Here is a 25,155-nt window from a genome sequence, read left to right as displayed (position 1 = left end):
TCATAAAAACCTGAAGAATATCTCATATGTTTCTTAAAGTTATCTTGTGACTGTTCTTACTGTTAACCATAATTACCATTTATTCTTACTGACAGAAATTTGGGGTTGCTGTTAGATTTTCACTAATAAAAATATGAGTTAAATTGGAAAAAAAAAACCCCACCCAGGTTTTTCTTTTAAATTAGATGATTTCTTGCACATATATAGTGGTTTCTGATGGCAGGACAAATAAAGGTTTTTACAAGCTATCTCAAACTATAAGATGCCTTTGAAATTAAAAAGTTATTTAGCAGATCATCTTTTTTTTCCCCCCTCTAAGAACAAGCATGTCCTGACTTGAAATTCAACTATTCAACTGCTTCGTTGAAGTCCAGAAGTACAGGAATATGCATATTCTGCATTTTGGAAGGTGTCCAGTTATTAGAAAATTAAAAGTACAACAATATCAGCTTTATTTTTTGCATTCAAGAGAACAGCAACCTACTCTCCCTTCTCTGGGCATTCTGTAGAGTATAAGTATTTGATTCTCTGTTCTTCTTCTACTTGTGGAATTCAGTTCCTTAATGCCATTATCACAGGCATCAGAGCTGATAGGTAGCTGGGCTGGCAGGCAATGGTCATTCCAGCCCAGGACCTTGACAAGAGTCAGCAGGAAGTTCTAGAAAAGATGAGAATGGGTTGAAAACACTCCTGCACTTTCTGTCTGCAGTGAAGGTGACAGAAGCTGTTGGGGCAATCAGTTTTTCCTGCGTGGAGTGAACATACTGGAATTGTTTCATTGGAGTACTGTTTTTTCTTTAGTTTATGTTTTAAAAAGCTGGCCAGTGACAGAATTGAAATGCACAGTGGTTCCCTCGTGTTCACAGGACTTCAAGCCAACTCTTACAGCAGTTAAATACAGAATTGCTGGCATCAGCAGCTCATTTGAAATTATTTTCTTCTTTCTTCTAGTTATGGCAGCTATGAAGAACCAGACCCAAAGTCCAACACAAGAGACACGAGTTTCAGCAGCATTGGAGGCTATGAGATCTCAGAAGAGGAGGAGGAGGAGGAGCAGCAGCGCTCTGGGCCAAGTGTGCTAAGTCAGGTCCATCTGTCTGAGGACGAGGAGGACAGTGAGGACTTTCACTCCATCGCAGGAGACAGTGACCTGGACTCAGATGAATGAACTCCCTTCCCTGAGAGGATGGTCACCCTGGGCCACTCCTGGCTCCTGAATTTCTCTTGTCCCAGTTTGGTGTAAGGAACAGTGTAGTTCCTTCCTAGAGTGTGAGCTGTGTTGAAAAGATTTTTTCTTTTTTAGATATAATATTTTAATTGATTCTAAAACATGTTATATGAATGAGCAAACGGTGGAAAATAAGCTTTAGACAAGCGTGTCCTGCTGAAGCCTTGGCTTCTTGTAGCCTGTACTGGTTCAAGATTCCAGATACAGATTTGTATGGTTTGTTCTTCAGTCTTTATAGATGTAAAGTAATTCCTCAGAAATACTGGCCTGTTGGATACGTGCATGTCTGTCAGGAAAAAATGCTTGCTCAGAATGAAATACTTCTGTCAATGAACAACTGTAATGCAATTTTCATTTCATAAAGGGGAGCTTTTTCTCTGGGACCACAAATGCAGTGTCTGATGTCTGACCCCTGAGTGCTTATGGAACTGCCTAACCACTACCACTGCTTCAGAAACAGCTGCCCTGCTTTTTCTGTAAATTGCAATTACTTCCAGACTTGGGTAATTTGAGCCTTTGGAAAGGCTCAGGCTTCACCGGAGACTGCAAATTGTCAGTGCCCCGGGGAAGCTGCTGCAGACCCCGGATACGGAGTCCTGGCGTGCGGCTGAGGAGCTCACGGAAATACAGCAGGAACGGGGATAGCGGGCTTTGCTGCTGTTCGTGTGCGCGGGCACCCGCGGAGCTCCGCCGGCCCGGTGACCGAGCTGCACTGGCTCGGGGGGCTGTGGTGTCCCGCTGACCGAGCTCTGATGCTCCAGTGAGCTCCGCTGTCCCGCTCTCTGAGCTCCGCTGTTTAAGCTCCACTGTCCCGCTGTCTGAGCTCCGCTCTCTGAGCTCCGCTGCTCGAGCTCTACTGTCCCGCCTCTCTGAGCTCCGCTGTTTAAGCTCCGCTGTCCCGCTCTCTGAGCTCCGCTGCTCGAGTTCTGCTGTCCCGCTCTCTGAGCTCCGCTGCTCGACCTTCGCTGTCCCGCTGTTTAAGCTCCGCTCTCAGCTCCGCCGCTCGAGCTCCGCCGTCCCGCTGAGCGCCGGTTCCACGCAGCCACGTGCGGGGGTACCGGGAGGTGGCGGCGCATGCGCAGTCCCGCCGCCTTTGGCGCAGCGCTGCGCGCGGAAGGATAACTTCATTCGATAATGCGCTGATTCCAGCGGGTCCTTCCGCCCGCCGTGTGGGAGCGCTGCCCGGCGCCGCCCGGACTCTTTTCCGCGGGGATAGTTCCGGCCGCGGCCATTCGGTACCGCCGCCGCCGCCATTTCGGGAGCGCCGCCTCAGCGCGCCGCGACCGCGGGCAGCTCGGCCCGGCCCGGCCCGAGCGCACCTTCTGCCGTCGCCGCCACAGCCTCCCCGGCCCCTGTCCCGATGGCGACCTCCGTTGGGAACGTGGCGGACAGCACAGGTACCGTGCGCTGCGGCGCCGCCGGGGACGGGCTGGCCGGGGACAGCGGGGGCCGGGCCGTGCCCTCGCCCCCGGGGCCGCTCTCCGGGCCCGTGCCCGGCGGAAGTTTCCAGATTTCCAGACGCGGCAGGGCGGCGGTGCCCCCGCCGCCCCGGGGGCTCTGCGCCCCCAGGGCCCGGTGCCGGGCGCGCTCCGGTGGGCGCTGCCCGTGGGCAGCCCCCGGGCCGCCGCCGGGGAGGCGCGGGGAGCTGCGGGTGCGGCGGGCTCGCTGCTATATTTATCGGGCTATCAGGTGACTGCGTTAGACGGCGAAGTAGGGTAAAAGCCTGACCCAAAATGTGTGTTGGTTTGCCCGGAATCGCTCGCCGCACTTAGGCAGGAGTTTTTTTTCAGCAGCCTGGTGGAATGGAAGGTGTCCCTGCCCATGGCGGTGGAATCGGAACGAGATTGTGTTTGAGGTCCCTTCCAGCCCAAACCGTTCTGTGATTCTGTAGCACAGCCGGATACTAAAGCGCTTTTCTGAACAGTAAGATAGCGTGTTGTGTCGGGGAAAGATCCGGCCCTACATTTAGTTCGCAGATCCAGAACTTGAGGAATGGAGGAGAAATCTGACTTTCTCTGTAGAGCAAGAGAAAGAAGCATCGTGCTGACTGGAAGGATGGAAGGACAGCACAGCTTTATCCCCCAGATTTTGGGGATTTCTGTAACCAGAGGGGCAGAAAGAGCTGAAATGATGCTTGGGAAAAGCAGAAGGAAAAGGACGATTTTTGGAGAAAGAGACGGGATAGCAGTGCGGAGATAGGGATCTGAAGAGAAACGGTATCGATACAGAAAGGTGCTGCAGTACGGTGTTCGGTACTTCTCAGCTAGAGCTGTGTGTGGTCAGCCAGGCTGCAGCATCCTCTTGTAGCCTGGATCCCTGCGGGAAAAAGAGCCACGTGCACGCCGGGAGGGAGTCCTGTGCTACCCAGCACCTCCCAGCTGGAGGTGACCACTGCTTCTGTCTGGAGCTGGATGGTGTCTGAACGCAGGCTTGAGCAGGAGTCTATTGCAAGTGCTTAGGATGGTGTTTGTAGGGGGAAAATGGCCTTGGGCGCCTTTCTGATGGTTCTATGCAGCTTTTTGTTTCGCTTGTATTGTCTGGAAGCCTCAGGGAAGGTCATTGTCACAGCACTGTACTAGACTTTTCCAAGGTCGTAGGCGAAGCATGCAGCACAAATTAGCCGAGGTACAGAAATTAATTTATGCGAGACACGAAAAGGGATTTTCCTGGCTGTGACTCCTCACTGCAGTTATTTTCTTTACAAATTGATTCAGTGCGCATCCATTCACGGGCTGTCCTACGGGTATTTTGCACTGCACAACTTCCAGCCAACTTTGTATTAAAAAGTTTCACTCGTTCTGGACTTTGTGGCTGTCCACTTCCTACTTCTCAGTGAACTTCTTCCCAGTCGTTTATAAAATAAATGCTTGGAGGAAGATAACTGGCAATTTTACACTGTTTGCCCTGTCTCTGGAGACAAAGGGTGGGTTGTTTTGTAAACAGAGACACTGGATAAATGAAAGAAAGTGTCAGTGTTTCTTCTTTTGTTGCTTTTGTTGGTAGTTCCCATTCTCAGGTGTTAAATCTGCACCGCCTGCTCTCTTGGCCTAGAAGTTGCAACTTCAGTTTTTCTTGCTTTAAGTAGGCAAAATGTAGCATTGAGATCGTGACTGAAAGCTTCTTTCCCTGCAGTCATAAGCCTTGAAGTGTAAACTTCTGGGTTGTTATGTTTTGGGGTGCTTTCTGGTTGTTTTTTGTTTTACTTTGAAATTTACTGAAGCAATTGAAAGGTATTGGAAGAGGAAATTGAGTTCATGAGACATGCTCTTCCTCTCTGGTTCCTCTGTGCCATCAGCGGAAGTTGAAAATGCAGTGACTGCCGGAAGGGCAAACAAAACCTGTTAGCAGCAAGGGAGCAAGAGAGGAGCAGGGTGCTGGTGCTCCAGCATTGCTGTCAGCACCATTTATAGCTGCCACCGTTCAACATTCTCATGTTGAATAAAGGTTGTACCTTTTTATCTTTGCCAGTCGCTTTAATGAGATCCTGAAGTCCACTTTGCCCTTAGTCAGGGTTTGAAAAACAGGAATCTAATCTGGATAAGGATCCTTGGTTACTAATTTGTCAATTATCTAAAGAGAGAGTGGTAGTGGTAGTTCCAATTTAACGTGAAAGAGTTTATAGCACTGACAGACACAGTATGCTATTTGAAAAACAACTGTACTTATACAGGACTTGCAGTCTTATATTAAAACCTGCTGGTCCTAAAACCCCAAATTTGAAAGTAATTTATATAAATTGCATCAATCCCAATTTCATAAAATAAACACTAGGTAGTAAATCTGTACCTAATCTCTTTGTGATCATTTTGGCTGTCTTTAAAGTTCTCATAAAAGCATGAGAGTCTCTGGACTTCTGTACTACCTCACTACAAAAATGTGGGCTCAGCTATTGAGGTGCTTTCTTGTATTAGGAAAGGTTTATCTGTTTCATTTAGATTCCAAAATTTAAAACGGTAGGATGAGGTGGAAATTGTTTAATGAATGGAATTATGAGGCTGCAGAGTACAGGAGGAAAAATGAGAGATACTTGAATTAATCAAACATTGTAATAGTTAGAGTTGTTGGTATAAAGGCAGAATTTGCAGCCTAGCACTTCTTTCTAGGATGAATGATTGTGGGTTTTTCCAATTTGCACTTGCTTATTACTTTGTAAGAAATTTTACTTACTTCTCTCACTTATGGTTGTTTTGCCTAAAACAGGTTGTGTTTCATATAAGTATTTCATTCTCCACAGTTGGGTATTAAATACTGAAACTGTTTTGTCACTCCTGTTCCAGCTAAGCCTCCAGGAGCAGTAACTCCTTTCCTGTACCTTGTCTGTTTAATGGTTCCTCCTGTAGGCCAGTTGCATAATCATTGAAGTGTGTGTTTGTCTTTCATCAGATATCATTGTTCCAATACCATTTTTTTTTCTGTGAAGGGGTTTTGACTCCTCAGAGGAAATACAGAGTATGCAGAATTTAATGAATGTTACCCATTGTGCTTTTTTTGCCTTTTTTTTTAAAGAGCTTTCACTACTTGCACAGTAAAACTTTCTTTTGTTCAAGTCCTTTATTAAAGTCTTTGTCTCCTGTCCTTCATTTCCCTATTAAATTGTTAGAACTATTTTTTTTAGCATAGCAAAGCATAGGATTTTCAGTCGTGGGGAGGAGTGAGGAGAGTCATTGTTCTGTTAGCAGCACTTCCACTGTTAGGAACCAAAATATATCATGACAAGAGTCTTTCAGAATAATGGAAAATGATTGACTTGCAAATATTCACAATGTTTACAGTCTGCATTTTTGCTATTATTAGCTGATGGAGTCAAGGACTGGTACAGATAAGATCTTAGAACCCCAACTGTCACCTGCTGTAGTGTTTCATATCATTTCAAACATTTTCATCTGTTAGTTGTGTACATTTTTTTCATTGTTTTGTTTTGTTTTTGTTTTGTTCCCATCATCTAACTTTTTGTTTTCCCCCTTTAAATGTTTTGGTGATTCTCCAGAACCAACGAAACGTATGCTTTCCTTCCAAGGGTTAGCGGAGTTGGCTCATCGTGAGTATCAGGCAGGAGACTTTGAAGCAGCAGAGAGGCACTGCATGCAGCTCTGGAGACAGGAGCCTGATAACACTGGTGTGCTTTTGTTACTGTCATCCATTCACTTCCAGTGTCGCCGACTGGACAGGTAGGCTTCTTCCCTCTGGAATTTTGCTTGGGCTCACCAGCTTTACAATAAACAGGAGGCCTTGCCATTATTGTTGTGTTATTTTAATATTGTGCATATTAACATTGGAACATCAGCCACATTGGTGTGTACTGGCAGGATTTACATGTGTAATGTTCATTCCACCTACAGTCTAAGGGTTTGTGGTTTGGGGTTTTTTTCTGTAAGTTGTAAGAGTGTTTCCTGCACAACAACATGTTTAGTTAAAGGAGTTTTGTGATCTGAAAGTTGTTTCTTTGTTCTTTCTGCTTGCCTGTTCCTGATCTTGCTCTCTGTGCCTCTAGCATTTTGAATTCCACTTGTTCTAGCTGTAAATTCATGTTTGCTGGTGAAGGAAGTAAGAACTTTTGACTTAGATTTGTTTTATATAGTGTTCTGATTGGAGTTGTAGTAGTTCAGGTCTGGGAAAATAGAATGAGTGAGGATACAACAGAATTGTACATGTAAGTCATGTCCTGCTTCTTGAGAAGAATATCAGGTGGAACATTGCTTAACACAGATGTTGGAAGAGGGATTCCTGTAGTGTTTTTTCCAAGTGTATTGAGCTCAGGTTTGGTGAGGCAACTTGAACCCTTCTGTCTGTCAATGAGAGCTGTCTTTGTTCAGTACAGCCTAAAATGGGAACCAGGGTGATTGGAGTTTAAAGTGGGAAGACAAAGATACAGGACAGCTCTGTACCTCCAGATTTGTTTGCTGTATGTCTGCTCACCTAAGCATGAATGTTCACTAGAGTGACTAGATAAAAAGACAAACATTGAATATCGAGGGTGGGTTTGTTTGGGTTTTTTTGGTTTGTTTTTGGGTCGTGTTTCTTATTTGCTAACTGGTCTGTTTTCTCCAGGTCTGCTCACTTCAGCACTTTGGCAATCAAACAGAATCCACTGTTGGCTGAAGCCTATTCAAACCTAGGCAATGTGTACAAGGAGCGTGGACAGCTGCAGGAAGCCATTGAACATTACAGACACGCACTGCGCCTCAAACCAGATTTCATTGATGGATATATTAATTTGGCTGCTGCACTCGTAGCTGCAGGTGATATGGAAGGAGCAGTACAGGCATATGTGTCTGCCCTTCAGTACAATCCTGTAAGTAATGCTTTATTTTATAAAAGTCCTTTATTACTGCTTTAGGACACAAAACTAGCAGCTTTCAAAGCATGAACAATACATAACCCTTCCAAGTTGTATACCATAAACTTAATTAAGCAGTTAATACTATTTTTGAGGATCTTAGAGAGGCTTTTGTCTCTAAAAGTTGTGTATTACAGTAAGGGCTACTGGTTGTCTGCTTTTCTGTGTAAGTAACATACTTAACTTTTTAGATAAAAGATAACCAAGGCTTGGTTTTTCTTTTCTGAAGGTAGAAGCTTCAGTGAATGGCCCCATATTTAGCTTTGTGTGCTTTAAGATAGTACTATAGTGAGAGAATTGATTCTTAGACTTGAATGTGAGATCTCGGAAAATCACCAGGTATTACTTTTTCATGAAGTCAGGAATTTGATGGTGATGAGCGTTGCCTTGGTAAGGTTTCTGCTGTAGACTGTTAGATTTCCATTGTGGGCTGGTTTACAGGAGCATCAGTTTAGGTTTTGTAGGCTGAAACTGACTGTCTGTAAGTGACTCCTATAAGACTGATTGATCTGGTGTATGGATTTTTGGTTGTAACTGTTTCAAATTGACATTTTTAGTAAACAGACTGCTGTCCTCTGTTTATTTTGCATCATGCTCATTAAATTTGTATAGTATTGCTCAGCATTATAACGGTATTTGCTTGCTCTTTGGTCAAACATTTTGATAAAAAATACTTCAAGTGCAGCATTGGTCCCATGGGCATAAATCCTTTTTCTGTAGGAAAAGCAAAAGCAAACCCAGTCCAACAAGAGACTTCCTGAACCTTACTTCTCTGTGTTCTTAAGCTGGTGTGAACTTGTCTAACTTAATGTGCCAAGTGGTGTGACTAGTGCATGCACTGGTTAGAATAATGTGAGATGGTGGGTTTTTTTGCAGGAGTTGAGTTTTGTTTAGGTTAGTAGATCCTTTCATTAGTGTTGACAAAATGTCTACATTCTCTCTGGTCTTTACTGCTGGATAATGCTGTTGTAGATCGTGCTTTCATTTCAAACAAATGAAAGAACAAGAATATGTGGTAAAACTGTTGGAAATGGATGGATTAGTGGGCCAAACAGGGAGAAAAACTTTAGGGATACAGGCAGCAAAATCACTTCATGTATTATTTAAAAGCCATAATGGCAGTGGTGTATCTTAAGAGTATGGGTTTGGCATTGTGGTTGAAAAAAAAGTGTGGGGGGGCTTGAAATGCTTACATGTGGCAAAAGGACTTAAGCTGCTGGGGGGGGGCATTTATTTTCAGTTTTTTATTTCTGTATAATAGGAATTGTATGAAATACTACTTCTTTTTAATTCTTTACGGATGTACTTTTACAGTATTAAATTTGCTCAGATTATCTATTGTATGTAATCTTAAGTCAAAAAAATAATTTACATATGTGATGTATCTATTGAGAATCTAAAATAAGCTTTAGAGGACTGGGTTGTTCCTTGCAAATTCTCTGTGAAGACCTGTGGGGAATCTGAAGTCCTGAAGCTGATGGTGTGCTTTTGATTTTTCAGGACTTGTACTGTGTTCGTAGTGACCTGGGGAACCTGCTCAAAGCCCTGGGTCGCTTGGAAGAAGCCAAGGTAGGTGTTGGGTAGAATACATGTAAACATCAGTGTTTTGAAAACTTGAACTTTGCACCAAGTCTTCAAATCTGCGTTGATCAACAGACAGTCCAAGAAACTTCTGAAAACTGAAGGCACTGAAACACCCCAGAGTAGTTGCAGGGCAAGATATGGCATGTCCATGTTTAAAAAGTTGGTTTAAGTCAAGAAATGGAAAGTTACCAAGCCTTGCTGCTGAACTAGACTATCTGATACCATTCTGAAGTATTGGGCAGGGGCTCCATCATGCTTTCATCTGGAAATAAGTAACAATCCTTCAGATCTGAGGCTTGCCTGCTGGTGCCAAGCAGAGAGCCTGTGGTTAGCTCGAGATCCCTGTACGATGCAGGTGCTATTGAAAAGGCTGCTCTTCTAAAGTCCTTTGTGGCTTGTAAGTGGAGAAGAAACTTATCCAAATGTTACCTTGTAATATTGGCTTTTAAAGATTTTTATTCTTTTAACTTTTCCCTTCCCTTGATAGTGGAAGAAAGGCTAGTAAATAATAGCTGCAGTATGCGACACACACCACCCCCCCACCCCCATCCCCCAATATCTTTTCTTCATGTCTTCCCTCTCCCCTCCCCCAAAATAAAGAAATCGGAAGGACAAAGCTGGTTTGTTTGGTAAATGAACTGATCAAAAGAAAACTTGCTGTAGTGGAAAGGTGGCTTCTAGCAGTCGCGCGTTTCCTAAACCGAGAATTCGAACACCAAGATGAGTTGAAAATTCTTGGCACGTTAAAATTCGGATTGCAGAAAGAAATTGTCTTGTTACAAGCCACCTTACGCGTCCGCGCTGCAGGGGTGAGGAGTGTGGAGAAACCAGAGCCACTCTGGGCTCCAGGGCTGTCGCTCCAAGCCCCACGCGCATGCTCAGAAGTGGAGTGTATGAACAGCGTAGCTGTCTGTTTGGCTGCAGCACCATTTGGGGAGGGTGGGCATCTCTGCGGGCTAACGGGGACTGCAGGTTCCAAATTCAATATTGCTTTGTTTCTCATTAACAACCTGGATGCGTTACCCTAGGGCAGCCTGATTGATTCGGTCGGATCCAGGTTGAAAACATTGTGTAGCAGCATTCAGAATTGAACAGTCTTTGAGACACTTGGTTCTCAGCCCACCAAGCGGACAGCTAACACGAATTGCACTTCACTGCAGCTTTAGTGTGACTGGTTTAGGCCAAGACACTGCGCCTGCCTTAGGTTGCTGACTTCTTTGTTTCAGAGCTCTGGAGACACCTAGTTTGAAAGTGTTGTTCCGTTTTGTGAGAACTTAATAAACGAGGAAAAACATCTTGAGTAAATTGCAATGTGTTTCTTTGGTTATCAGTCCATTTGAAAGATCAAGCCAGCAGATTCCTTACAGTTTGAACTAAAATTTAATTTCTTTGTAGATGTTTCAGAGCCTTTCTTCCAAAAAAAAAAAGTCCCTGCTGTATGCAATTGCCCGATTAACCCTCTCCCTTCTGCATGTCTCCCTTGTTACAGACAGATTATCCTCATTCCCATGTGTTAAGACATATCCAAAAAAATGCAATTGCTTTGTTGAACTCTTACTAATGATCTTGTTTTATTTTCTCTCTTGTTTTTGGTTTTTCACCACTGATATTGTATTTAGAAGGTTTCAGGTGGGTGAAACCTCCTATTCCATGCGTAAGGTGCCTCGCTGAAGGGAGCTCGAGGCCTGGATCTAGGGCAGACACACACCTCCTCCTCCTCTTCCAGCAAGGAACGCACCGAAAAGTCACATGATGAGAAATATGGTAACGGGTTTGTAACTGCCACAGCAAAACCATTTGCCTCCATGCCTGAATCTTCTGTCTTGTGGCTTCAGAAACAGCTTAAAATATTTAATTACAAGCAAGTAATGTAAGAATATTTTATACTATTAGCCACAAATTCTTTCAAAGAAATAAAGTAAAAGTAAATTAAAATATTTTTTAAAGAAATAATTGGAGATAGTTAATAGTAAAAGCTTCTAACTCTTCCGGTTGTTCATTTTTTTCCTTTTTTCTTCTTTGTTTGGATTGCAGCGTTCTGCTCTTCTGATGATGCGCTGTGATCCTGCAGTAGCGCAAAGGCTGCGCAGCGGTAACGCGCATTGCGTGCGATTAAAGCCCCCGTGAACGGCTGACTCGATGATTAATCTCTGATCGGGCGACTGCCCGAGCTCCAGGCTGCAGCCTTTTGGACCAAATTGGCTTGTAACTCATTTACAGAGTCCAGACGTCAAATTTAACATGCGAGTTTTGTGTGGGCCTGTCTGGCAGATTAATGATTCTGGTTGGCTGTTCACTGCACCTTGGGGCGATCACTAGAGCCAAGCAGTTCGCAGCGATAGCGTGGCGCCGTGCTGGGTAGGATGCGCAGCGATTTCTTGCGCTTGCATTACAGGGACCTAAACCTTCATGCAATCCTGTCATTTGAGGTTTTGAAGCTGCAGGAGAGGTTCAATTGGATTTGAAGAAACAAGATGCGGATGGGGGGGTGTGTCATCGCATTTGACAAGCACATTTTATACTGAGGAATGGCTTTATCTTTTTCAGCAGATTTTTTTTTTTCTTTTTTGTTGTCTTTTTTTTTTAATTAATTTCTATCTGATTTAGAATGTTTGAAAATTTTGTTTCAGAGTAAAGTTGTTTTTACACAGCCTTTTTATATTTTTACGCACTTCAAGGCGGCAGATGTTCTGATGAACTCCTGGAATTGTTTCTAAGATGATTTTTGGTGGCAATCTGGTGTCTGAAGGAATGTTACTCTATTACCAGCATAACTGAAAAATGGTGGGCTTGCACCTGGGTTTTGGTTTGCGCTGGCGCAGGATCAACAACAGTTTGCAGCGCATTAGTTTTGGCGCAAGCTAGCCTATACTGCAGGGTCACTTTTGGCTGGTTAGAGAATGCATACTAACAATTATTTTTTCTCATTTTTTTCTTTTTACAAATATTCCCCTTCCCTTGTATCTCTCTTCTTTAACTATTCCAAGGCCTGTTACTTAAAAGCAATTGAGACTCAACCAAACTTTGCAGTGGCTTGGAGTAATCTTGGCTGTGTTTTCAATGCCCAAGGAGAAATTTGGCTTGCAATTCATCACTTTGAAAAGGTAACTACCTAAGGGAGTCAGCTTCACTGCTAGATTTAAATGTACATGCACTTGTGTGCTTGCAGGTGATAAATATTTTGGTAGTGGAGAACTTTATATGATCCTGTTAGTTGGCAGCTCATGTTAATTGGTTTTTTTTTAAACTTGCTGATGTTTCAAACCGTCTGTATGGTACTAGAGAGAGACACTTAGAACACCCCTAGGACTTCACACAGGTCAGATGTGAGAAAATTAATTAAATTGTTCTTCAGCCCTTTCCCGGACTAAATTTTTTAAAAATCTGATTTGATGATAATATTTTGCATATTTTGTGTGAGAGAAAGAATCAACTTGGTGCCTAAATAATTCTGCATTGTGATTTTTGTTTCAAGTATTACTGTCCTTCGAGTAATTGAGAAGAACAGTTTTAAGTGACACATTAATTTCTCCGGGGTTATTTTTCACTGCTGTTCAGATTTCTCTAGAGTAGTGTTATTAAGTAGTTGTCTGAGACCTTCCACTTAGAATTACAATACCAATTTTTGTCCTCTGAACAAACCTCTGAAGTTTCTAGAGTGCCCTAAAGGTGAATTCTTTTCACTGCTGTTCAGATTTCTCTAGAGTAGTGTTATTAAGTAGTTGTCTGAGACCTTCCACTTAGTGTCTAATTGGCATCGTAATTCTTTTTGTCTTCACCTCTGAAGTTTCTAGAGTGTCCTAAAGGTGAATTTAAGATGTGGCAACAGTTTCTTGCTGAAATTCGTGGCTTTAAATCTACAGAAAAAAGTCTAGCTGCTCAAGATTTATTTTTTTTGGCATCTTGTTCATGATAGGTGAAGTATTTTAATTTGGAATTAATAGTTCTCATGAGACTGTAAGAGTGGGGCTTGTCAGATACTCATGCGTAGCTTTGTACTGCAGCTTCTGTGACTTCAGCAGTTTAAGTGATTTTTTGCATTTTATTAATTTTGAAGAGAGCAAAGATGTTTTAATTAAACGGCTGCTCAGTTTTCCCTGCACATGTGATGTATTTGCTGTTTCCTTGTTGTGGACAGCCTGTTTTCATGCACTGGTAAAGCTTTAAAATTCTGTCTTACTTTGCAGTAGATAAAGGATACAGATGTGGTTTTTTATGGCTTCTTCTTTAATAAAAGCTAGAGACAATGTAGCATCAGTAGACAGGAGTGTTAAGTATGATCACCCTCATGTGAAATGGTTAACATTTTGTTCTCCAGTAGTTGCAACTCTATTGGTGGGCAAACCAATAAATTTGAAGGTAGTACATGCTGTCATTTCTGTAGATAAATAACTGTGCTTTGTGCTTGGTTTGTATGCTTTCCTTCTTTACTGATAAAATCTTAAAAGCTTACAGATTATGTTTAGAAAAATTTTAAAAAGCAGCAAACAACTCAGTTTCATAGCAGATATGTTTGTGTTGAATGCTCAAAACTCTTACTTCAAAAATATTTTCAGGCTGTAACACTTGACCCAAATTTTTTGGATGCTTATATCAATCTGGGAAATGTTCTGAAGGAGGCAAGGATATTTGACAGGTAAGGAGATCAATACTGTTGCTCTCTGTGGCTTGTCAGATATATCAAGATACAGATTATGTTCCTTCTGTAAAGTGTCTATGGGCAGGAGTAGCAAAGACTTGAACTCTAAGCTTAGCAAGCAGATGGCTTTGAAGTGCAGACAGACCAGGCTACCTATCTATTTAAATAAAAATAAAAAATTCCAGTGATACATATTCTTTCATGTTGCTTTCTTGTACATAATACATTGTTAAAACCAAGAGTTTCTGATGAAAACAGATTTGAAATTAAGGCTGGGGAGGGTGAAAATAAGATGCACAAGAAAGACCTGAATGCTAGATTTCTCTGTTTTCATTTTGAGATTCAGAACACAATTTGCAAGTGTGTCTCTTCTAAAATTTCCCTTCTCTTTGAGACAAACTGGAATGCTGGAATTCAGCTGAACATCTGATTGAATATTCTGTGTTTCTGACACGTCTGCCTCATGTTATTGCCTTGGGTTGCAGTAGTGTTGGTGTGTTGTTGAACTAACCTGTTCTGAGACCTCTGATCTGATACATGAAGCTTCTGTTTCTGGGAAAAGATCCAGGCTGTGTTGTTTATATGCAGTGTAGCATATTGCATCTGTTAATTGGTTTTTAATTTCTGACAGCTGTGGTTTGTGGCCCCAAATTTAATAAAAGTTTGCAGAGAACAGGTTAATTATCTGCACTGCACACAGTCTAAATGATTCAGTGATGTCTGGTTTAACCATGAATTAGTGGACCAAACAGGCATGTTTTTCCATAATTTCAGATTTTGCATCACCTTTTAATTATTTACTTACGGATATTGTTACAGTTTTCCTAGAAATTGATTTAAATACATCAGCCATTTATGTAGTGCTATAGGAGCATATATAATTAAAGATTTCACTTTTGAACGAAGTGATGCTTTAAGTCTAAGTAAATAATGGTAGGTTAATGGAGAGAATAAAGATGTGATGTGAATTGTTAAAATTGAATAATAAACTGGCAAAAAATGGGGGTAAGGAAAAAAAGGGATTTTTCCTAGTAATGACAATGTTAAAAAAAAAGTAGCTGAAAGCTTTCCTTGTTTTCCAGAAGACTTAATGTTATTCACTCTACACTGTACCAAGGTAAATAATTCCTGCTCTCTGGATGATTGTTCACCTTTGTTTTTCCTTCCTTTTGTTGCAGAGCTGTGGCAGCTTACCTGCGAGCCCTGAGCCTGAGCCCGAATCACGCGGTTGTGCACGGCAACCTTGCCTGTGTGTACTACGAGCAGGGCCTGATAGACCTGGCCATAGACACCTACAGGAGGGCCATTGAGCTCCAGCCCCACTTCCCTGACGCCTACTGCAACTTGGCCAATGCCTTGAAGGAGAAAGGCAGTGTAAGGAGCACTTCTTTCTTCTTAAAATTGCAGTGAAGGCTTTTGTAATAGACACCAGCTGTCACAAATTTGTTAAGTTGTTGGGCAGGTTGTTAAGATGGATGCTAACCTCACTTAAAAGGAGGAATCATTCAGGAAATCTCCATCTTGAACCTTTTAAAAGTGATTATATCATGACTTTTCATAAACAGTGCTTTTACAATAAATGTTACAATATTAACACTGCCTCTTTTTTTGAAGGTGGTAGAAGCAGAAGAATGCTACAACACAGCCCTTCGACTTTGTCCCACTCATGCAGACTCACTCAACAATCTGGCAAACATCAAGCGGGAGCAGGGCAATATTGAGGAAGCTGTGCGTCTTTATCGGAAGGCTCTTGAGGTACAGTTGAGTGTGGGGGAACAGGTGGGTGTTTCAGCTTCAGGACAGGTTTTTCCCCACCTCTCTAAAAAAAAAATAAGAAAAGACATAATAAATCTATAACTGTTTTTGCTGTGGTCAGCTTGTGATGTTTGAGACTAAGTCAGTTTCTTTTTCTTCCAGGTGTTTCCAGAGTTTGCTGCAGCGCATTCGAACTTAGCAAGTGTTCTGCAACAGCAGGGAAAGTTACAGGAAGCTCTGATGCATTACAAAGAGGCTATTAGGTAAATGGATACTCCCTGTAAGAGTCCCAGCCTTTCCTAATGTTAAAATGCCTAGATTTGTACAGAAGGTGACTTAGTCATGTGTTGTAATTTCTATAGTTGCTATTCAAATGGAGAAGTCTGGGTATGAGCATGTTTTCTCGTTGGGGGAGGAGCTTTTCTTGTTCATGACATATTATGTTTATTTTTCAGAATCAGCCCCACGTTTGCAGATGCTTATTCTAATATGGGAAACACTTTGAAGGAGATGCAGGATGTTCAAGGAGCTCTGCAGTGCTACACCCGTGCCATTCAGATAAACCCAGCTTTTGCTGATGCCCACAGCAACCTGGCCTCGATTCACAAGGTAGCACATGCCAGTGATTCACTCTTAGAACAGTGTGGTGGGGCACTGTGAGTAGTTATGCTGAGGATATTTTTACCTGCTGACTCATTTCTGTATCTTCACAGGATTCAGGGAATATACCAGAAGCCATTGCCTCTTACCGTACTGCTCTGAAACTGAAACCTGATTTCCCAGATGCCTATTGCAACTTGGCCCACTGTTTGCAGGTGAGGAAGATGGGGCTTTGATTGTGGTTCTTAGGATTCCTCTGCAGAAGATTACTAATTCAAATGTAAAGAGTTAGAAGTTCTCACTTCCATTTTTGGAAGAAACATTAATCTCAACCTCTGAAATAACTGATACAGGCTGGTGGAAGCTGTTGTCATAATCTTTGTTTTTCCTCCTTTTATAGATTGTCTGTGACTGGACAGACTATGATGAAAGAATGAAGAAGCTGGTTAGCATCGTAGCTGATCAGCTGGACAAAAACAGACTGCCTTCTGTACACCCACATCATAGCATGCTGTATCCCCTTTCTCACAGTTTTAGGAAGGCAATTGCTGAGAGACATGGAAATCTCTGTTTGGACAAGGTAGGAAGTTCTGTACAGGCCAGTTGTTGACTGTTGGTTGAAGTCCTTTGGGGCTTTGCTTGTTCCTACTCAAAATCTAATATTCAGATTTGTCAGTATTAGCCTTTGTAAGCTTTCTGAGTCACTGACATGTGAAGAGGTGGGAGGTAATGTTCATAGCTATTAGTGCTTGTGATTTTTGAGGCAGACTACTTGTGCAGGTTGCCATTTATAATTGAAAATGTGCTGTCAGCTGGTGGGGGGGTCCAGTTAACTAATGGAAGATAACACTTTGTCAGAGTGACTTGTCTGAGTAGCCTAATAATCCTGTCAGAGGTAGTGGTTGCAAGCTGATGCCTGGGCAAGATGGAGAGCAAAGAACAGAACAAATGCTCTGATGCTTTACAGCAATGCTGTTCTGGTTACCAGTGTCTTGTGGTTTGAGAACTTCCTGAGGATCTTGTGTGGTATCAGGATATTTAATAATCAGGATGGAATACTTAAAGTGTTAGAAAAGCAGAAATGTGGTAGTGATGTCTGTATTTGTCTGAGAGCAGAGACATCCCATCTTGTGACACAGTGTGTGGGCACTGCACTTGGCTCCAGGGGAACACGTAGAGCACAGGTTTGGAACAGCAGATGTCCATGACTGCTTGAATGTGGGATAAGGTTAATTCTGCAGCCTCCTAGGGGGGTTTGTCCCTTTGTTTAGATTTTAGTTCCTATGTTGTTAAACACTTGTGTGTTTTCTTGGCAGATTAATGTTCTTCACAAGCCACCATATGAGCATCCCAAGGATTTGAAGGCCAGTGAAGGTCGACTTCGTATTGGCTACGTGAGCTCTGATTTTGGAAACCATCCAACCTCACACCTAATGCAGTCAATTCCAGGCATGCATAACCCAGACAAATTCGAGGTAAAAATAAAAATGGCATGCTTAAAGCTTTAAATATGCCAATAAGTGGCATTTTTTTTCCATGGTGCAAGCAATTAAACAAGGAAAGAGCAACTTTTTGTTTCTTGGGTTTGTTTTTTGATGGGCTGAAGAGTTCTTCAGCCTGAGTCATCCTCCTTTACCAATATGAAGTGCTGTTTTCAGATACACTTGTGGTTTCCTACTTGGGAGAACCAGTCACTGTTAAAAAGCTTCCCTGAGGCTTAGCTTGTCTATTGAACCTGATTCATAGTTATGATTCTCACTAATTACAAAGTCAGAGGTGACTTGAAGGCATTCTTAGAGATCTCATTCTTATGCAGATCTGTCTGTTAAGGTTATTTTGCCTTGCACTGATGAGAGCAGTGGATATATGTCTGTGCAGGATACAGTGCCATTCTCTGGCACAGAACTAGGCCTGGTTCAAGTGTGTCAAAAAATGGCCGTGCCTCTTTCTTGACTTCTTTCTCAGTTGGTAAATGCCATGTAAATTAACTATGATTTGTGTGAAACTAGTTGTAATTTAAAGTTGCACAGTTATTTTATGGACAAGTTGTCATAGACAGTCATTTTTGGTGCCTCATATTTTAGGTATTCTGTTATGCCCTGAGTCCTGATGATGGGACAAACTTCCGTGTAAAAGTGATGGCTGAAGCAAATCATTTCATTGACTTATCTCAGGTGAGCTTGTTTTATGCATTGACCTTCTAGCAGACCTGAATTTTTCTAAATGAAGAAAGAGATGAATCTGTAGTTTGAGATTCTTAGTTGCAATTATTTCTTGAATTAGACTGATGTTAGTCTTGAGAATTTGAAATTTGTAGATTTATTGGCATTATGCCCTACCTGGGTTGAGGTGGTTATCTTGTGACCTGATTATTAAAAAGTAACATCAGTATTTAATAGCTCTAACATTAAGGCTCAAGATAAGTCATATTTAAATGTCACGGAGAAGTCAAGATGTCACAACTGAAAATACATTTAAGCTTGCCTTAGGTTCAGTGTGAAAACTGACCAGGATTTCAGTATACACAGAAGTCAAGGCAAAACCCTGTAGTGTAGTTAACTGGCTTAGTCTTGATCTTCATTTTGATCTTCTGTACCTTAGTTTGTGAACGTGCCACTTGCCCTATGTGAGCTTTAACTACTAATTAGCCTTAGAGGAGTGGGTGTGGGGGAGGGTGTTCTGGTTTGTATAGCCTCAGTTTCTAGCCTTTAGCTTTTGTTTTACTGCTACTCAGCTCTACTCCTGCATTGAGGATTTATGCTTCTGTAAAACCAGGATTAACAAGATTTAAGTCTCACTTAAATCGAATTATGCAGTTGGCATCTGTCCAGTGTTACACTGATGACTAACCACATTTATTACTGGAAGACTGAAAACAAACAGAGCATGTATTTATGTGTTTATTTCTTTATTCTTAGATACCATGTAATGGAAAAGCAGCAGACCGCATCCATCAGGACGGGATTCACATTCTCATTAACATGAATGGCTACACCAAAGGAGCCCGAAATGAATTGTTTGCCCTGAGACCAGCACCTATCCAGGTAGCTTAAGTTACAGGGCTCTTAGTAAACCAGAATCAATGTCAGAGTTTTTTGGGAAGATTTTTTAACTAAGGATTTTCTAAAATTCCTGTGGAAAGAGAATGAGAGGAAGCTTAGTCAGAGTCATTCTAGATTACAGGAGTTGTCTCAGGTGAGAGAAGCTGTAATCACTGATAGTTGACTTCAAGCTGCTCATTGTGGGGAAAATTTGCTTGAGAGATCAATTTTAGAGCATATTTGAGCTGTTCACTGTCTTGGTATAGAAAGTTTGGAGTTAGAGATTGATCTTCAATTGGTAAAGCAGAAAAGCAACTTGAACCTGTATGTAACAAATATAAGTTAAAATTGATTTTAACTCTTTGTTTTTGCAATGCACATGGAACTGAAGCCTTGCTTTCTTGTTTTTTAGGCAATGTGGCTAGGGTATCCTGGAACCAGTGGGGCATTGTTCATGGATTATATCATCACAGATAAAGAAACTTCACCAGTTGAGGTGGCTGAGCAGTATTCAGAGAAATTAGCTTACATGCCAAACACTTTCTTTATTGGAGACCATGCCAACATGTTCCCCCATCTGAAGGTACGTTGGAAGATAGGGCAAGAAAAGTAGGTGTTTTCCATAGGTGTCTTTATGAAATGGCACTTGGTATAGTATTGGTGAGGGATCTTGTAACCTCTTGATATCTTTTCTTTTGACAGAAAAAAGCAGTCATTGATTTCAAGTCCAATGGTCATATTTATGATAACAGGATTGTTTTGAATGGCATTGACTTGAAGGCATTCCTGGACAGCCTTCCTGATGTCAAGATCGTTAAGGTGAGAGCTGCTCTTGCCTGTGTACAGTCCTGGGGACTGCAGGTGGAGCTCCCTCTGATCCCTGTGTGATTTGTCTCAGATGAAGTGTCCTGACAGTTGTGACAACGCCGATGGCAACGCCGCCCTCAGCATGCCAGTGATCCCAATGAACACCATTGCAGAGGCTGTGATTGAGATGATAAATCGTGGGCAAATTCAGATTACCATCAATGGCTTCAACATCAGTAATGGATTAGCAACTACTCAGGTGAGGCACTTCAGGACACTGTTCTCTTGGTGTTTGTGTTATATATGTATGTTTTCATATAAAACAATGAAGAAAAATCTCCAAGCAAATGTATTTTCTGTCATGTTGATTCCTTTAGTTGTCATACTGAAGGAAGCTCATTATAAGCCACAGATGTACTGGAAGATGATCTTCCCCCCAAAGATAGAGGAATTGTATCTAGAGGTATCTAAAGTCCAAACAAATTCTTTCTTGTTGCATTCAGAAGATATTTGCTTGTTGTGAATTTGAAGGCAAGATTTTCTTATTGCCTGCAGCCTACCAAGATTTGTGACCTGTTACTCAGTGTCAGTTGTATTTTTCTGTTGGAAAAAAATTGCTGAGTAGAGGTGAAGTTATTCCACTGTATTTCAACAACATTTATTCATTTCCTTACACCTTTCAGAGTTTTGCACTGTATTAGCACCTCTCAGTGCTTAACAGTTCATGGGATTTTAGTGACAGTTACTGGTGTTGTTTAACTTTCCTTCCTCTGCAGAACAGTTTTTTCCTTTCAGAAACGCCATATACTGACGTTAGCATAACTCGTTATCTTGTGAATTTTACTCAGTTTACAGTCGCTCAGGAACCTCTTTTACATCATTATGATACCTTTTATTACCACTGCTCTGTTCATAACCTCATAGTTTGGTTTATTTTTGAGTTCTTTTCTTCACAACTGAGACTCTTCTTTGAGTTAGTAATAGTTTGTCTTAGTTTGATCAGTAATGCTGTTAGCAATTTCTCTGAAGTTGTCATCTCAGAATCGTAGAGAATTCTTGTCTTAACATTCCACCACTGAGATGAAGCACTCTCAGCTCTGTCTATGCACTACTAAAACAGGATTACTAAAACAGGATTTTTTGAGGTCTCAGTGATCTGAATGAGTAGCATATTTACCAGCTTCTGTTGAGCTGTTGTGCATCTTCTAACAGGCAGTGACAGTGAGTCATTGTCATTCACATCAAGTGTGCCATCAGTGGCTGGCTGCAGTGCCACTGTCTACATTTTTAATGAATATGTATATAAAAATACACATATATAAGGAAAAAGGCTCTAAGTAGCTGTGTTGCCCTCTCTGTTTATCTGGTTCTGATCCCATCATGACATGTCATTTAAAAAAAATTAAAATTCCTGCTTCCATTTTACTAATCCTCAAGACTTGCATGGTAACTTGATTATTCTGACTTCATCCTCTGCTCTTTTTTATTAGCATTTTCCTATTCTTTGTGAAGGCTTTTTAAACGTTTGTCATTAACTCTTCTTGTTTTCAGCATTTTCTTTGTCAATTGGTTCCTTACAGTCTTATCAGTTACATACAAGTCTGCTTCTATTGATTATCTGTTCTGTGCCTACTGTGTTCTATCTTAAAAAAGAAAAACACACACAGAAAACCCACCCAAAAATAAACCACGAAAATCCAAACAAACCAAACCCCAGCTTTGCTTTCTAAATACCTTTTCATTCTGTCTTTCAGTTTTAATTTCATTTTTGGTCTCAAGGAAGTTACATGACCTTAAGGAGGATAGGATTCTGTGTGTAATGCCTCTTTATATGATTCTTCTTTCCAATTATTCCAGTTACTTGGAATTTCGGGGAGATATAGGAAGGGCATGAAAGTGCCCAGTGTTTTTTGCCTTGGTGGTTGCAACATTGTGGCATCCACAAGCGTGTACACATACCAGTTAAATTCTTGCTGTGGGTAAGTAGACAACTTTGTTTCGTATCATAAAACCAAAGATATGTTTACAGTAATTTATTACGCTAACAAATGTGTCTCAAGACAATTCCACAGGGCATGGTCTTGTTTCCTGCAGTTTCAGTGTTTCAATAGCTTTTTTTTTCTTTTTCTTTTAGATAAACAACAAAGCAGCAACTGGTGAAGAAGTTCCACGGACTATAATTGTTACTACCCGTTCTCAGTACGGCTTACCAGAGGATGCTGTTGTGTACTGCAACTTCAATCAGCTCTACAAGATTGATCCTTCCACCTTGCAGATGTGGGCTAATGTGAGTATCTGTATCCAGTAGGAAATCCTGGCAAAGCTGTTCAGGTTAGCAGAAACTTCATGCAGGTTAACTTCTCTCTGGAAAACATTGACTTTGGGCCATTTGAATCCTTACAGTGCTCAAGTTGCAGGCCTTAGTGTTAGTAGCATATAGAGGGTGTTAGATGCATTTCAAATTATATCTGTGTATCTAGCCAGTGAAATTTATGTTTGGGACAGCTTAAGTGTGCTGGTTCTCCATTGTGAAATAAATTTGGATTTCCTTAGTTCATGCAATTGAGTTATAACTGGCCTTGGCAGCTGGTACATTGATAAATCTGAGTGAGGAGCATTTGTATCAGATTCCAACTTACAGTGTATTGTATAAATGAGATCATAAAGTTGAGTGCTTACTCTCTTAAGGAACTGCTCTGTACACTGTTGCTCAGAGTTGCTGTCTCTTTATGTGGGATCAGAAATGCAATCCCAGTGATTTCCTTCATAATGGTGATCTCTTTAATTTCTGCTCTATATCTCAAAGAATGATGATGCCTTCCACTTCATTTTAGTATGTGGCAATTTCTTGCTCAGAAAAGTAAATGTTCCTGTATGAACTTCCTGTATTTTCTTCTTATTTTTGTTGCAGATCCTAAAAAGAGTTCCCAACAGTGTGCTGTGGCTGCTACGTTTCCCAGCTGTAGGAGAGCCCAACATCCAGCAGTATGCACAAAACTTGGGCCTTGCCCAAAACCGAATCATCTTTTCACCTGTTGCCCCCAAAGAAGAGCATGTGAGGAGAGGGCAGTTGGCTGATGTTTGTCTGGACACTCCCCTCTGCAATGGGCACACAACTGGCATGGATGTGCTCTGGGCTGGGACTCCAATGGTCACTATGCCAGGTAATGCAGAGGGGAGCCCACATTGAATACAGGGGTTGGAGCATCAGTAGCTTTTTAGTAACAGCAAACACATCAAACTGTGCCTTTTGTAGAGGCAGAAGGAAAGTAGCTCCTAACTCCTGTGTCCTAAGTTACTTGGTAAACTCATTCCTGGTTGTTTTTGTTGGTTTTGATTTGTCTCTTGTCTTCTTTTCTTCAGGGGAGACTCTTGCCTCACGAGTTGCTGCCTCACAGCTCACTTGCCTGGGTTGTCTTGAGCTCATTGCAAAAAGCAGACAGGAGTATGAGGATATTGCTGTGAAACTGGGAACTGACCTGGAATAGTAAGCAAACTTGGATTCTGTAATGTGGGAACATTTAGAATGCAGAGTACTGTATTTGGGCACAATGCTGAGACATCAGTAGTTTTAATCCTGCAGATATTTTATATGTCAAATAGCTGGGCAGTCCTCTTCTGGAGGTGTCTTGTGTTGCAGTTGAGTCAGCTTCTGCTTTTATGGTAACTTAACAGCACTCCCAATTGAGTAACAATTCTGAAAAAAATGCTTATGTGTGAAAGTGCAACACAGATCACATTTTGGTCTTTTTAAATGGAAGATTAAGCAGTTTGTCACTTCAAATTAAAATAATGCTGTGAAGTGTTACTGCACTGCAGACAATGCAGCGAGTTAATGTTGCAGCTCTTCTGATTTGAAGTGGTCATGCTGGTCTGTATCAGAAATGAGAGGAGATGGAAGAGGAATTTGGTGGAGGTGGGGGAGCAGGTGTTTTTGAAACAGTTGTACAGGCAGTTCTGGGTTAGCTGAAAACAGCAGGTTTCAGAGGTAAACACGATGTGTTGTTTGGAACATCTCATGACTGCTTTAACTCTCCTTTGTAGCCTGAAAAAAATCCGTGGCAAAGTGTGGAAGCAGAGGATATCCAGCCCTCTGTTCAACACGAAGCAGTACACGATGGACCTGGAGAGGCTGTACCTGCAGATGTGGGATCACTGTGCTGCAGGCAACAAGCCCGACCACATGATCAAACCTGCTGAGGCCAGCGAGTCTGCATGAGGAGACACTGCCCTGCCCGCCAGGAACTCGCCAGGAACTGAGCCTCTCCAACACTTGTGCAGAGATGATGAGCTAAAAACTGTGCATTTCTACTTAATCTGCCTGGTACTCTGTGGCTGAAGTAATACATGATGGTGATTAAAGCACAGCCAGACTTATTTCTTGCATGATAGGGAAAGACTCAATAGAGCCTGGGATCCTTTTATTCCATGAGGAATTTGAATGGGATTGAGCCGTGTACATGTGAGCCTGTGTGTGTGAGTGACAAAGTGGTTGCTGGGGGAAGTTTGAACTGCCCGACCAGTTTATGATATCATGGATTGATTTAATCTTCCTACAAACCTCTCTCCTTTTATGTGGATTGGGAATTGGAGCGTTTTAACATTTGATTTGGGTACTCCTGTTGGTATATGTGTGGTTCTCCCATGACAAGATTTCCAGCTAGCGAGTTGCTCCCTGTGTTAATTTCTAAACTGCGTGGACTGAAAGGGCGTATGTGCTGGTGTAGTCTTTTTTTATAGGTTTTATAAACCACTTGAGCCTATATCAGCCTTTTAATGTTTGACCTCTGTTTTGGAGCTCTCTCTGTAATGTGTTGGTTAAGATAAGGACTTTTTTGGTTTTTGTTTTGTTTTGTTTTTTTAAGCTTCTCCAATAATTCAGCTAATTGGCTTCATGATGGCAGCTCCTCTTCTGTTAAAAAACCAAATTTGATTTGAAATTAATCCTTCCCACAAGTGTTTGAGGTGAACACAAACTGGTGCCAAATACAGATCTTTCAGGAATGATTGTTAATTATGTATAGGGGTGCAGTCCTAGGTACTGTAGCAAAGACTTAAAAAAAAAATAAAAAATAAAGCTTTGGTTTGCCAGTTTGACCGATTTGACCGCTGTGTCACGTTTTGTGCTGCTGTCAGCAAGAGCACCGTGCTGGCCGTGACTGTT

The 25,155-nt window shown here is 41.7% G+C and overlaps 2 protein-coding genes across 10 annotated transcripts in view; both read left to right on the top strand.

Moving 5' to 3' along the window:
- Positions 1-1,618, top strand: part of TAF1 (TATA-box binding protein associated factor 1) — a 29,029-nt gene extending 27,411 nt beyond the window's left edge. For 4 of the 6 annotated variants that reach the window (XM_039717445.1, XM_039717442.1, XM_039717441.1 and 1 more), the window contains one exon: positions 952-1,618. In XM_039717445.1, the coding sequence (XP_039573379.1) occupies positions 952-1,168 (217 nt within the window). In that variant the 3' untranslated portion in view covers positions 1,169-1,618. The remainder of the gene's footprint in view (positions 1-951) is intronic. The other 2 variants (XM_039717446.1, XM_039717443.1) reach the window with 2 other exon arrangements.
- Positions 1,619-2,386: 768 nt separating this feature from the next.
- OGT (O-linked N-acetylglucosamine (GlcNAc) transferase) lies at positions 2,387-25,092 on the top strand. 4 transcript variants are annotated; one of them, XM_039717447.1, is made up of 22 exons: positions 2,387-2,625; positions 6,216-6,396; positions 7,277-7,520; positions 9,066-9,134; positions 12,137-12,253; positions 13,706-13,785; positions 14,967-15,162; positions 15,403-15,543; positions 15,706-15,806; positions 15,999-16,152; positions 16,257-16,358; positions 16,544-16,723; positions 17,460-17,618; positions 18,228-18,317; positions 19,062-19,187; positions 19,597-19,767; positions 19,887-20,003; positions 20,083-20,250; positions 22,126-22,278; positions 22,903-23,155; positions 23,355-23,478; positions 24,036-25,092. In XM_039717447.1, exons 1-22 carry the CDS (start codon positions 2,589-2,591, stop codon positions 24,208-24,210), a joined length of 3,138 nt encoding a protein of 1,045 aa, XP_039573381.1. In that variant the 5' UTR covers positions 2,387-2,588; the 3' UTR covers positions 24,211-25,092. The 4 variants fall into 4 exon arrangements, with proteins under 4 accessions (XP_039573381.1, XP_039573382.1, XP_039573384.1 ...); XM_039717448.1 differs by having other exon boundaries at positions 2,388-2,625; positions 6,246-6,396; positions 24,036-24,358; XM_039717450.1 differs by lacking the exons at positions 2,387-2,625; positions 6,216-6,396 and having other exon boundaries at positions 7,464-7,520; positions 10,769-12,253; positions 24,036-24,358.
- The last annotated feature ends 63 nt before the right edge of the window (positions 25,093-25,155 follow it).

This window comes from Passer montanus, unplaced genomic scaffold, assembly GCF_014805655.1.
Source record: "Passer montanus isolate IOZ18808 unplaced genomic scaffold, ASM1480565v1 scaffold38, whole genome shotgun sequence".
Classification (NCBI taxonomy): Eukaryota; Metazoa; Chordata; class Aves; order Passeriformes; family Passeridae; genus Passer; species Passer montanus.
The sequence above is the reverse complement of the archived record's forward strand: the minus strand, read 5'-3'. Positions and strand labels throughout refer to the sequence as shown.

Coding starts and splice junctions, on each gene's coding strand:
- OGT (XM_039717447.1), top strand. CDS start 2,589: ATGGCGACCTCCGTTGGGAACGTGGCGGACAGCACAG. Junction 15,163..15,402: donor CCTTGAAGGAGAAAGGCAGT/GTAAGGAGCACT, acceptor CTTTTTTTGAAG/GTGGTAGAAGCAGAAGAATG. Junction 16,153..16,256: donor ACCTGGCCTCGATTCACAAG/GTAGCACATGCC, acceptor GTATCTTCACAG/GATTCAGGGAATATACCAGA.